The 14476-nt window shown below is 41.6% G+C and overlaps 1 protein-coding gene across 1 annotated transcript in view; it reads left to right on the top strand.

Moving 5' to 3' along the window:
* Positions 1–14476, top strand: part of LOC145392156 (uncharacterized) — a 61882-nt gene that overhangs the window by 8366 nt on the left and 39040 nt on the right. The window contains exons 4-12 of the mRNA XM_080266606.1: positions 2626–2839; positions 2970–3043; positions 3337–3481; positions 5167–5266; positions 6387–6807; positions 6922–7504; positions 8474–8707; positions 11361–12698; positions 12893–12996. Coding sequence (XP_080122732.1) covers positions 2626–2839; positions 2970–3043; positions 3337–3481; positions 5167–5266; positions 6387–6807; positions 6922–7504; positions 8474–8707; positions 11361–12698; positions 12893–12996 — 3213 coding nt within the window. The remainder of the gene's footprint in view (positions 1–2625; positions 2840–2969; positions 3044–3336; positions 3482–5166; positions 5267–6386; positions 6808–6921; positions 7505–8473; positions 8708–11360; positions 12699–12892; positions 12997–14476) is intronic.

The following is a 14476-nucleotide window of genomic DNA, read 5'->3' as shown; positions in this document are numbered from 1 at the left end:
ACACACCACCTCACATGCTGCACAGATTTCGTCCATGAATATCTTGCACACATCTTCCACCTCTACCATCTGCTCCAAATCATATTTACGCAGTTGTTCCCCCACCTTTCTCCTATATTCAGCCTTTTTTCCATCCTCTTGTCATCTTTCTACCCACTTTGCATGATGACTTCCTCCTGTCCTTCTCTCCATCTTATCATATAGTGCATTTGTACCTTGACTTTCATCACACCAAGTGGTGGTCAGAAAATCCACTCCCCTAATCTCTGTATGGTCTTGCATCCATTACATGCCTTCTCAAACACAAGCATAATCAGTCATTGCCTTCCATAGAAAGTCCACTCCCCTAATCTCTGTATGCTCTTGCATCCATTACATACCTTCTCATTCTCTCATGCATAAACACATAATCAGTCATTGCCTTCCATCCATGCAGTTCACCACCTACCCATCTCATCGCTCACTTGCCACATATACCTGTGGATCATTTTGTGTCTTAAGAGGGTATTGGCCATCAGCAACCCCCTCCCTACCCAAATGTCCACTAGAACACTGTAATTCTCATCCACTTCTGCAGGCACACCCCACTTACCAGCTACTCCATCTACCTTCACATTCCCTAATTTTCCATTCATATCTCCAGTCAAAAACACTCTCTCATTCCTTTCAGACTTTTCCATGCATGCTTCTACATTTGCCCAGAACTCTTCTTTCACTCTGCTTGTACAGTCTTCCGTTGGTGCATATATACACACAATCACCCATGCTTTTAATCCTACTTTCAGTCATACCCACACAATCCTTGAACCAACTCATCCATTCTCTCTTATATTTTCCATCCATCTTTTGCACACAGCAATACATAGAATCTCTTGCCCACCCATTCTCACCTATTCACACACATATTCCCCATCCATAATCCCACTCTCTCTTACTCTCACCTCATCATTTAGTTTCAGTCAAACCACATATGTCCACTTTTGCACCCTTAAGCATCTGGACATTTTTGCTCTCTTTCTCCTCATTATTTACACCCCGTATATTCCTTATTGCAATCCGTACAGTGTCATTTATACTGTCCGTGGCCATCACCTTTTGGTCTGTCCTGGTCCGAAGCATTTGGTTTGTCCGTTTAGTTAATTGTTTTCAGGGGAGGGGCACCAACCCTCTGCCAACCCACTTGTTTACATGTAGGGAACATGTATTGATTAGTTATAAGGTTACCACTCAGTGCACTAAATGATTTCCTGGTTTATGTACAGGAAATTATTTGGCGTGTCAATCAGTGCAGAGTTACCCTCATCTCAACAGAGTGGAGTCAGAGGCTTTTCATCTCAATAACTCTCCTCCTCTTACTGGCTTCCTTCAACCTCTGTATCTTCGCCACACTGTTGGATCTTTATCTCTTTTCTACTGCTGCTTCAATGGTCACTGCCTCTCTGAACTGTCTGCTTGCATCCCTCCACCACTACAGTAGGCACGTAGCACCCTCCTAGCAACAAACTCCTTTTTCTGTCTAGCTCTCTAATGCAAGAGTTAACCGCTACCCCCAGTCTTTTATGTATGCAACAGGTCAACTCTGGAGCTATCTCCCTCTGTCTATTTTTCCTGCTGCCTATGATCTCCAGTCTTTCAAATGCAGTGTGTCCAGGCATCTTGAAATGAATGGACCTTAAATTTCACCCTCTGTTATCTTTTTTTTTTTTTTTTTTTTTTTTTTTGAGTTTTACGCCAAGTCCCCCTTTTTTGGATAAGGGCTAAGGCGTTGCCCCTGGGTAGAGGACTTTGGTTTGGAGCGTGTAGCATTTTATGACCGGATGCCCTTCCTGATGTCTACCAATGACTCTTGGGTGGATTCGATCCTCCGACCCTTCGGTCAGAGCGGAGCGCTTTAACCAACTGAGCCACGGCTGCTTGTTTTTATTTTTATTTTTTCTTGGAGGGAGCAATTTGCAGGTCTCTGGCCTTTGGTTTCTTCTTCCTTGCATAAAAAAAAAAAAAAAAAAACTAAGAGAAAAAAAAAAAGAAAAGAAAAATGGAATAGATTCAGGATATCTGTGAAACATGAATCAGAACTATGCTCTAATGTATTTTTGCTCTCAACAGTAACTGCTGGGCTAGATTATTGGTAATCGCAACTTTTCTGATACTGATTATTTTTTGCATATTTACATTGCTGCAGAGATATATTTAATCTATCTTAATCATGTAAGGAGTGGTTACAAACAAATTGCCTCCATATTGCCCTGTCCCCTGCCATTTTGATGCCCTCCCCACAGCTCACAACCCCTTCTCATATACCTCTCCATCCCTTCATCTTATCCTTGGTTTCCCCCTCCCTCTCCCCTCTTCTGCCTGACTCACATAAACTCTCCTTTTTAGTCTGTCTCTCTCCATCCTCACCACATGGCCAAAACACCTCAGTATATTTTTCCTGACACTTTCTATCACATCCACATCCACACCACAGTGTTCCTTCACTTCCTCATTTGTCAGTCTCTCACTCCATATACCAGTAACTCCACATGCTCCTCTCAAATGACTCATTTCCACTGCTCTTACTCTTGACTTGTGTCCTTCCAGTTTTTAATATTAATTGTTTTACTTTGTGCTTGCTTTGTGTAGCTTCAACAACAGATGCTATCCCAGTTGAGCACCACCAGCAGTGGAGGCAGCCAGACCCCTCATATAACCATCACACCACAGTCTCTCACCCCAGCCACTCCCCAGCCTTCCTCCACCTCAGTCTCACCACCACAGCCGGTGGTGCCCTCTCCACAAGGGAAGGGCATGCGCAAAAGACGAGCAGCCAGGATGAGTTTTAGTCCGGGCACTGATGGTAAGAGGACACTTATTATCACAGGAAGTTGTCTTTTCATTTATTGTAACTACTGTGGTAAACAAATAATTGTACTGTATTTACAGCGGAGGTTGTTACTGTCAAAGTATCACTTTGTTAAATGTTTCAGAAACCAGCAATGGTGAAATTCAGTTCAAGCGTAAGCGTACAGCCTTCAACGAGAAGCAGTACAAAGTCTTGGAGGTTAGTCTGTTTGCAGCTTATGAGGCAGAATATTGTTGGTTCCTTTAAATGTTTTCCATAAAAGGAGAGACAACATTTTAGAGGGTAGCCATCACTGCTGATTCAATTAAGCATGGAAAACTGGCTATGAAAGTTAGGTTTACAAAGAAAGCTTAGCAGTTTGGTATTTTTAAAGCAAAGATATTTTTTTATTAATTTCTTTTTGTCTGTTATTTACAGCACTAGCTTCCTTAGTTTAAAGTGACAAGCTTATGGAATAGAAGTGAGCTTTCATCTTACATCTGCTTTTACAGACAACATTTGAGCACAACAACTTCCCTGACCCCATTGACCAGCACTGCATTGCTCTACGGATCAAGACACCTTACCGTAGTATTAAGATGTGGTTTCAGAACAAACGAGCTAGTGTACGTAAGCGACTCCAGCCAGATGATAAAGGTGAGTGTGTGAAATGGTAAAGTTTTGTGTAAGGCACCTTTGTCCAAAAGTGAATACTGTCTAGATATGGTTGGAATATTTGAGAGTGAGTCGAGTACTAGGTCTTTTAACCCCTGAAAGACAGGCATCTGAATGTTTTGACATATGCTCAGGACAGGCATAATCCACAGGTACGATAGGGTGGTGGGTAATGGGTGGGGTCAGGGTGTGGGTGTGGGTGGGAGGGGGGCTAGTGGGTAGTGGTTGGGGGTAGGAAGTGGTGGGGGCAATTGTGGGGGAGTGGGGGGTGGTTGGGGGGATGGGATATAGAGGGCAGGGGGGTTGGTGGTGGGGGGGTTAGGGGTAGGGAGTGGTGGGGACAATTGTGGGACAGTGCGGGATGGTTGGGGGGATGGGTTATGGGAGGCATGGGGGTGGGGGCAGCAGGGGGGGTCAGGGTGGAGGGCAGGGCGGGTCGGCATATGCGGACACCCATCTTTTAGGGGTTAATACATGTGGTTCCTTGATAAATGTACCATTGTAGCTGAAGATATATAGGCCTAAGTAGAATGAAATTATTGACCTTACTTGACCAATCTGGTACTCTTCAAACTGTCCTCATAAACCTCAGCAAGGTTTAGGGTTAGAAATTGTCATAGTTATTAGAAATATTACTCTGAAAAATTGTTTTTCAGTCTTATTTTTCACAACTAAAAGAAAAAATTCCTTACACAGGATAAAAAGTAGCAAGAAGGGGAAATTTTGAGGGGTTGATGACCCTACATGCTTTGACATTGCCATATTTTTATTGACTGAGGCATGTAGAGATGCTGCTGTTCATTACATGTGGTGAAAATGGTTTGTATCTTGCAACACAAGAGAAAGAGAAGTTGGAAATGGAATTGCCTTTCTTTTAATTATTAATTTTTTCCAGATTTATCAGAGAGTCTTGAAAAAAAGGGAAATTGGATGAGGAGGATACTTACTGTATGTAATTTGACACTCACAGTAAAAGTACACATCCATCATCCAATCCGTTACCGCATGCCCACATTACGTTGTTACTCAGCATATGATCATTCGCTTAAATGATCTTTAAGAATTTGGCATTTTTTTATTTTATGATTTTTTTTCAATTATAGAGCCGCTGTGACAATAAATTTGTTATATAATCAGTTCTCACAAACAAATCCCAGTTGTAAGACGAGGGCGTGCTGTATTGCCCTATCAGACGTGTAGGGATTAGGGGTTATGCTACTCAGTCTGAGCGTTTACAATACCCCTAGATATGATTCCTTGGAATAGTGATGGGGGTACAAATACCACCCTACCCCACCTGTAGTAGGTGACGGGTTTTGATTTTTCTTTACTGATTTTGATGATATTTTAGACGTAAATTTTGTGTTTAGGTTGATTTATAAGCTGTTGTACTAAATTGTTGTTGGTGGTATTAAACTACAGTACTTTGGTGTGATGGCTTTCATTGGCTTTAATTGAAACAATTCAGCATAGGAAAGAGCCCTCATAGTGAAGGGGTTAAAGGAGGTAGTTCCTCCTTGTAACTTGCCTTACTGTAGCCACTGTGAAATATCTGTAGATTTTTTTTTTTTTTTTTCTCCCTTTACCATCCACATTTGTGAAAAAAAAAGGTTGATGGTGGAGTTAAGATCAGCTTCTCGTGTGCTGATTTCTCTTTCCCCATGCAGACTCCAATTTGCCTGACAACAAGGGTGTAGTGAAGAATGCAAGTGACCCTGATGCTCGTTGGTACTGCACCAAGTGTCCTGCTACATTCATTGCCAAAAAGTATGTTTATCTGTACAGTAAGATATACCAGAACAGTAGGATGACTGATTACAGGATGTATGAAGCTCTGTTGTTATTATAAAATGAAGTTCATTTCATTGTTAATGAGTTTTAGTTTCCTTTGTAGCGCTTACTTTGTTTAAGTAGATAGGGAAAAAAGACTAGGGTGATGATTATATTCTGGTAATTATTTATTAAGAGGTTGAAAATAATATTCTTTGGACATTGATTTTTCTTTTTAAAATGACTTTTCTTGTTTTGTGTTAGTCATATATTAAAACTGTCTCATGGTAGGCCAGAGTGTAACATAAGAACTCTGATAGAAATATTTTGATACAGTATCTTCCTGTTTGAGACACATTAAAAGAGCTGAAAGTCAGTATTTTTATATTAACTTCACTTATTATTTGCTTTATCTTTCAAAGACTCATGCATCATCAGGAATGGAGTAATGTGCAAGAATGTAGTTGAATACAGCATAGCTAATAGGTAACTACAGAACACAAGAGCAATATTTTGAAAATGGCTCGACCATTGTTAACCGGGGCATGAACAAATGCCACGTTTGGGTTGGAGAGGAACACAGTGCTTTTTAAGTTGTAGAGGTGGCAGGAAGTTTTCCAGTCATTAAAATGTAACCAGGGATTTTGGGTAGTCTCATTGTTTGAATGATCTGGACTACAGTAGCTATCCTTGGGACCTGCTTGGCCTCCAGAGTAGTAAGAAAGGATTGACCATCAACATTTTTACCCAGACATTGTGTTTGTAGTAGATTTCAGGTATGCTGCAGTATTATGACCATCTCTGTTATTTTATGTTTGTAGGCATGGATCATTTTGTGCTCTGAGAATAAAGGTGTTCTTATTTAATTTTGATAATTTGATTGTTTCAGGTCATATCACTTGAGGGTAAGCTCATATTTTATTAGTGAATTACCTGTCAGCATACCAGTTGTTCTGATTTTCAGTAACGATTTTATTTAAACTGAATATTCTGACATTGTTAAAGCTTATTGCAGTTAAAATTATAATTAGCTAATTTTTTCTCTTCATAACATGATTTGTACAGTATTGTATATGATAAAAGAATGTAATTTATTGTGTATTGTTTTATTTTTAAGGTTCCTGGAAAACCACAAGGAAGCACATCAACAAGAAACCCTCCACTGTCCACATTGTAACATGGGCTTCACACACCGAGTCCTCCTTGACACTCACCTCATATCCAAGTGTTCCTCCTCCACAGGGGTTGATCTAACGCACCTCAAGGATGAGAGCATGGATGACTCTGAAGAGAAGGTTACCCCTGAACCCCCACCAGCCAGTCCTGCCCCACTGCATGCTGGATTACCTTTACTGCTCCTGCAAAAGTTACAGAAGCAGCAGCAGGAGCAACAGCAACTTCCATCTTCCTCTCCACCTCCCCTGATTGATTCAAAAGCCCTCCTGCAGTTACAACAGAATCCAGTATTTTTGCCACAGCAACATCTCATGCAACAACTTCTTTTGGCTCAGCTTCAACAAGCACAGAGAGCTAGACTAGTCATTAATGCACAAGAAGAAGGAGAAATGAATGAAGAGCAGCAGAAAGAGAAATCAGAGGGCATGGATATGGAGAACAGATCGCTGATAAAAGAAGAAAGAGCTGTCAAAGAGGAAAAACAGGATTATGACTTTTCTACTGATCAGGCAGGCGAGGAGGATAAGCAGAAGGAACTGAGCCATGAACAACTGAAACAAGTCCTACACCAGCAAATCCAACAGCTACAACAAAAGCATCTACAACTCCAACTACAACAGATACAACAAAAGCAGATTGAGAAGCAGATCTTTCTCCAACAACAGCAGGAGCTGCAGCAACAAGAAGAACAACAAAAACAGGAAAAAGAGGAGTCGGATAAACGCAGCTTGACCCTTGGAGGACTGACAATATTCCCAGTTCACAATGAAAATGAAGGTAAAATAAGAGTTAAAGCAGAATTTAGGTGCAATAGTGAAAATATGAATGATGATAATCTACCTCAGCCCTTGACACTACAGGACCAGATATCATCAATACTGAGGAACCAAGGCCTCAAGTCCCTGCTACGTGTCAAGAAGGAGCCTGAGGACATTAGGGAAGACGGACAGCCAGATGTGCCCCCTAGTAGGGAGCGAGAGTCAATGCAGGAGCAGATACAAGCCATAATTAAACATCAGGAGCAACAGAGGAAAAAAGCAGAAAAAACTGAGGATGATGGTTAGTAGTACTGTATATAGTGTATGTGTATTTTCTCTCTTTTTTTATCATTCTTGTGGACACTGGGATGCACCCTTCATCCTGCTTCATCCTGTCACTCAGTGTAGTGCTACTTTCAGGTGACTACGCTGAGTGATATGCCAAGTGGTTTCTTATACTGTAGCTCAGGAAACCATTTATTATGGTGGGTGATAACTGTATAACCAAATGGATGCTTGGTGGTTTAGTGAGATAAAGCACTCCAGTTGGATGTGGTTCATGAAAGTTTGCATCCAGAGGCTGATTGGGATTCATTGCTTGCTTAATGCCACTTGGACAAGATTGGTCACACTCTCCTTAAATGTTGGGACTAAGTAGTCTAGATACAGGCCTCTTTACTTGTGATAGGGCTGTAAAAAGATTTGAAAATGATTTACTCTTTTTTAACATCGTGATTAAACCTTCTGTTATGCAGTGCTGGCACAAAATACATTCAACAGCCAATCTACTTTCCATTCTGAGTAATGCAGTCCCTCATACCTCAGTACACTTACCATGTGCATCTCTCACAACTCAGGCACACCAAAAAAGCTGAACAAAAATCCCTCTATTAGTACCCAGCTAAAGTTAGTAGTTTCTTGCAGTCCACTGAGTTCATGTCCAGATGAGCCTGGGAACATAACAGTGTTGTACAGAAATATGAAATTTCACCAAACTTGACTATAAACAAGTTCCTGGTTATTAAAGTTGAATAGCTAATGTTTGGAACAGCAGCCATGTAACTCTCACAGTTCGTGGATATACCAGTACCAAGAAGTCTGGATGGTTTCATCGTCAGTGTGACCAATTTTCCTAACTACTCGTATCTGTATTCAGCAGATGTGTAACTGGAAGCAGAAGTAAGCAGTCTGGGGAGAAGTGTGTGTGCTCTCCTTGTCATTGTGACCAGTTTTCCTTACTACTCATTTCTACTTGCAGCTGATGTGAAAGTGGAAGCAGAGGGAAGCAATGCAAACGTCAAGCGGCACAGACGACGAACCACAGTGTTCAATGAGGTCCAGCTACGCACTCTTTACCTACACTTCACTTATTGTAACTTCCCAGACCCTTCCATGTTTAGGATCATTGGCATGCTTACAAAACTCGAGCCTCAGGTTATCAAGATATGGTTCCAGAATGAGCGGTCCCGGCAGAGGAAGAGGGCACTGCACTTTATGGATGAAGGTTAGTGGCTGGTGTGAGACTTTGAATTGAATATACGATATCCTTTTTCACTGGCCTAGTGGTGCTGGCTCTCTATCCTGAACTCTGAACTGTAAGAGGAGAGCATTATCAAAATATGGTGCTAGTCATAAAAGAGTGCGTTAGAAAGGATGTAGAGCCATAATATTATCATATTCTGCCATTTAGTTATGTGAAATATGCTAAAAAAAAAAAAAGTAAATACCCACAAAGTTAAGAAGGATGAACTGTATATAGCCCGCTCAGCATGATGATGTGTTTTATTTTTCCATCCTGTGCTTGAGAGATTTCATATTTATCGTAGCCAAGACCTGTTGTTACATACCTTTACACAAGATGATTGGTGATGGGTGGTGGTGACAGGCATCCACTCACTTGATGTAGTGCTGCCAACTTTCTTTGCCTTTATCACTGTTTTCTGTCTGCCCTCCTCTCTTCCTGTTTTTCCCATCTTTCCTGTCACTTTTTATTACAGCAGTATCATGGTTATTGCACACTTGCATATAGCAGTTTTTTATACCACTGCTAGATGAAGATCTGTACTCCAGCTGTCATTGCTCATTTTTTGGCAAAAAGAAAAAAAAAAAAAACTTTTATCACACATCTGAGTTGGTTTCTCCCAGCAAAATCTGTGGTTTCTGATGATAAAGCTATTGGACCAGATAATGAAGGTAATGGAGAGGGTTTTTGAAGGTATGATTGGAGAAAGAGTGAATATTTTGATGAGTTGCAGTTTGGGTTTATGCCAGGCAAAGGGGCCACTGATGCTGTATGCATTGTTCGACAGCTTCAGGAAAAATATATAGGAAAGAAAATTGAACTGTACATTGTTTTTGTTGATATGGAGATGGCCTTTGACAGAGGCCGTAGTGATGTGGTGGAGTGGGCAGTGAGAAAGCTTGGGATCAAGGAGTGGCTGGTTAGGGTGGTTATGGCCATAAATGTGGGTGCTAGCACCGAGGCAAGGGCGAAAGGAGTTTTGAGTGATGAGTTTTCCATGAATGTTGGTGTGCATCAGGGGTCAGTCTTGAGCCTCTTGTTGTTTATCATAGTGCTTGAATCCCATTCACATGACTTCAGAAATGAACTCCAGTGGGAGGTGTTGTATGCTGATAATTTGATGTTGATTACAGAGAATGAAAGGGAGATGGAGGAATGATTTAAGAAGTGGAGAGGTGGTATGGAGCATACGGGCTTAAGAGTAAATGTAGATAAAACAAAAGTGATGGTATTTAGGGCTGATGGCAGTACTGTCAAAGTAGATGGAGAGTGGCCATGTGTGATTTGCCACAGGAGTGTGGGAAATAATTCTGTCTTGTGCAGTGTCTATGATAAGTGGGTGCATAAGAGATGTAGTGGTATTTGAGATAGACTACAAGATAAGGCTGATTTCATGTGTTCAGTGTGTCAGGGAGAGCTGGTGGAGATTGCCAGGCATGGAAGGACTGAACATGCTGGTGAGTCTCTTGAGAATGTAGAAGGGTTTTGTTATTTGGGAGACATGATATGTGCTGGAGGTGGGGCTGGAGCCTGCTCTGTGGCTAGAGTGAGGAGTGGTTGGAAGAAGTTCAGGGAGCTGTTGCCTCTCCTGACATTGAGAGGGCCCTCCCTCTGTGCTAAGGGATCTTTGTATGCAGTATGTGTTAGGAGTGTAATGCTTTATGGTTGTGATACCTGGACAGTAAAGGAGGAGGATATTCGCAGGCTCAAGGGTACAGAAATGGCAGTGATTAGGTGGATGTGCAGTGTGTCCCTGAGTGTGAGGTCTGGGGGGCTAGGTTTATGATGGAAGAGTTGAGGGGTAGGATGGGACTGAAGTGTATTGGTGTTGTGATAAGGAGAGGTAGATTGAGATGGTTTGGGCATGTGTAGAGGATGGGGGATGATAATTTGGTGCAGAAAATGAGAAACATTAATATTGGAGGCAGGGTAGCGAGAGCTAGACCGAAAAAGAAGTGGGATAAGGTCATTAAGTGTGACCTCAAGTTTAAGTGATTGAACGGCGAGGCTGCCATAGATCAAGCAGCATGGAGAGCCACCATTAGGTGACCTAGGCCTACACATGCAGGCATGTTGGAGCCTTCAAAAGCAAAACAAATAGGGTGATGTGGAGCCTACTATGGTACCTCTGTTAACTGGGTGGTGAGACACAAATGTAGCATCCATCTGGGAACCAGACCTCCACACTCTTCCCAGGGTCTTCCTCTGGCATGGTGCAGTGTACCTCAAGGGAACAGTGGTTCATTGTGCATGACAGCCCTGCTGGGGTGGTTGCTTGCCCGCAGTAGATGGGGTTATTTGGCCAGATAGACCAGGGTCACACAACAACAACAACACAAGATGACTTTTAAATTTTTTATGGGCACTACTGTGCAGTTTTATTTACCTTTTGGACACCTTTCATGCTGAAGGGGTTACCATAATCACACTGTTCTTGGTTGTATTTGGTTTTGGAGAGAGAAAGTAACTGCAAGATTGATACATTTTTATGAGTATGGAAATGGATATTTGACATGTACTTCTCAAGAATGTATGTGATATTTCAGTTTCACAGATTATGATGTGTAGAAACATGCTTACTCTAGACAGTGAATAAGATGAGATATAATTATCACTGCATTTATTGTGTCCACAGTAAATTCGAAGGAGAAGCCATACAAATGCCGTGACTGTGGGATGTCCTTCGCGATGCTGACATTCCTGGTCAAACACAGCATGCGTCATAATGGGGACACAAACCAGGATGCCACTGTTCGAACATGCCCCCTGTGTCTACAAAAATGGAACAGAGAGATCTTCCCAGCACATCTCAAAAGCAGTCATAATGTGAACTGGAGTCTTGTGGATGAAAAGTTTGGTAGTTCCCTTGTTTGTAATTTGTGTGAAGAAAAGTTTAATGATCAGGATAGTCTGTTGGTCCATAAGCACAAGCACCTTAATGATGACTATGGTGTACCCCCACAGTGTAAAATTTGTAAGACTACCTTTGTAAATGCTATCTGCCTTGAAGCTCACATGGAGACTCATCGACTACATGAGTGGAGCTTCAAGTGCAATATCTGTGATGCCATATTTCATGATAAGGTTCTTCTGTCATCTCATAAGATGGGGCATGGTGTTCCTTTAGCCCCTGTCAGTACTACAGATCGCTCTCGAAGCCAGCTACAGCATACATCAGTCAGGGCTATGCAGGCCAAGGCCAGGAAGACTGGTGCATCATCAGTTAGTGGCCCAGGTCTTGCTCAGCTTTCAGAAGACAACGAAACCAAACCAGATGTGGGGACAAGGGAAAATACAGATGCTCCTGTTACCTCTGCTGAAACTGCCACCACAACCACCACCGTCACGACCACTACCACCACAACCATCACTCCCACCAAGACCTCACAACCCACAACCATCATTCCTCAAACCATTCTGGCCTCTCAGCCATCAACCATACTCACTCCATCATCACTTAACAACCTGCCACTACCGTCCTCATCTGGACCAGTTAGTTTTGTCAAATTAATCCCGGTGCAGCTTATCCCAATCAGCTCCATCAGCAACATGAGCAGTGGAACAGGAGGCCAGATCTCCACTTCCACCCTAACCACTGTCTCAGCTGGAGGTCCTACCACTCCCACCACCACAGCCACAACCACTACCTTCATCTCTGTCCCTATCTCCCTCAAGGGCTCCTCTGAAGCCAATCCTATACTAAACTACCTCCTGGAAGCTGCTCCAGCACCTGTGAAACCAACTGACGAGAAGAAAAAGGCAAAGGCAATCCCTAACCTAATACCAATCTCCCAGACCCCTATCTTAACTTCAGTTTCACAAGCCTCTCTCATAACCCCAGGTGAGAACTCTGAAGTGGGTCCAAAAGTTCCACCACTCTTAGAGACCATAAAAATACACAGGAATGTCAGAAATGGAATAAGTGTTGACAGCCAGATTGGTGAAAAAGTTGGGGACTCTGTTGCACTCTTTGGTGAGTGTTTTGAATGTTCTTGAATTGTAGTTTTTAGAAATGGAATATGTTTCTTATATTCATGAACCTAATAGAGTTGTACAAGTCACCTTTCATTCAGAAGACTTGATTTTTTTTGTGTGTGTGTGAAAAAATTAAGCTAATGTAGTGCTCAGAAAAGTTGAGCTAAACCGAATCCCACATTTTATCTCCAGGTGGTGATGTGACTCCAGCAAATGAAGTTACTGGGGAAGAGGTGAGGAGTGAGAGTGAGGAGCCATCAGCCTCAGTAGTGTCTGAGTCACCTCGTGTATTCCAGGTGAGCAAAGTTATAAACCATTGGCGAGAAGTTTGTATTGTTCTGTATTTCACTTTGAGCTGAATAAAAGTGTTTGACAATAGCAAGAATCTTGAGGCAGTCCCATTTGGGTAATCAAGATAGTTTAAATTATAACTTGAGCTGATGTTTGATTGAAATTATATTACCTCACAAAGATGGGTAACAGTGAGTATGTATTAGAAAGCAGATAAACACTGGATAGCAAATTACTGATATAAAATTGCAAAAACTGTTCACATACTGATACTACCTTTATTTCTGCTGTACTGTATTTGGAACATATGTTCATAGATAAATACGTTCTTGTGATTGATTGCAGTATTTGGCAGGTTAATGTGAAGCACATCTACAAAGAGAATTAGTTACCTATTAACTTATTGTGTAGCCACAAAAAGGAAGCTTCGCATAACTTTTTGTCACATTGATTGTCTTTGTAGTTATGCAGATGCTGCTTTTGTGTTCACTGTCTAAAAACTTCATATGAACACAGACCTTTAAAAGTAGTTCAGGGTCATTCATATTTGGAACATGTATTTTAGATTAACCTAAGGTAGCCTCTTGCGTCATATCAACAAGATCTGAAGTCAAAGGTGTGGAAAAAATAGATGAAGCATGGGTATATTTTGTCTCAATAACTGGCAGATTGTATGCTTAACTGTAACCATATTCCTTCCAGATAGTGAGAAGAACCACAACTATGTTTCTGTAAAGTTAGAGTTTTACAGCTTTTGTTATTTTCTCTAAAATGTGTTACAAAGAAAACACTGAGCAGATCTGAATACAGTGCCTTCCACTAGGCAAAATGGCAAAATTTTCATCCAAAATTCTCAGCAAACTTTTAATCATGAAATTCTCAGTTTCTGAGATATTTCAGTTTCAGATATGCAATTTTTTCACCAGAAATGAGTATATGACCTTCAAAAATAGGTCAAGGTTATTTGTATTTGGCACAAGTACTTGAGTCACCCTAGGACACCTTCCTGGATATAATCAAGATCTAAAAAAAAAAAAGTACAAAGAAAAATACCGTAATCATCATCATCATCATCCAAGCCTCCTTTCTTATCCTAGGGCAGGGTGAGGAGTAGCAACGTCCAGACAGCCAAAATTTGCCAAATTCAATGGGCCACGCTGCCTTTCACTCATCATTCAATCCTTCAAATTCCTGGCTCCATCTAATAGGCCAAAAAAATTTCACCATGTTCTGTAGCCTCACATATACCCATCTGATAGAGCCAGTCTGAACACTGTCATGTTAAAAAAGGTTGCCAGATCCCTGGTCATGCACTTCTCCGCACAAAATTCATCCAGCCAGCTCAATCTCTAGTCAGTCCCTTAGCCTCACCAACTTCTATACCTCTCTTCCTCACACACTCATCTACCATATCCCTTTACCTTCTTCTTGGCCTATCTCATCTCCTCCCCCTTTCAGATTCACTCCGTTATACCTTTTTCACCA

The sequence above is a fragment of the Coenobita brevimanus genome, chromosome 21 (assembly GCF_032717465.1).
Source record: "Coenobita brevimanus isolate Jiangsu-jjx chromosome 21, ASM3271746v2, whole genome shotgun sequence".
In the NCBI taxonomy this organism is placed as follows: domain Eukaryota; kingdom Metazoa; phylum Arthropoda; class Malacostraca; order Decapoda; family Coenobitidae; genus Coenobita; species Coenobita brevimanus.
Note: the sequence above shows the minus strand (reverse complement) of the source record. Positions and strands in the feature narration are given on the sequence as shown.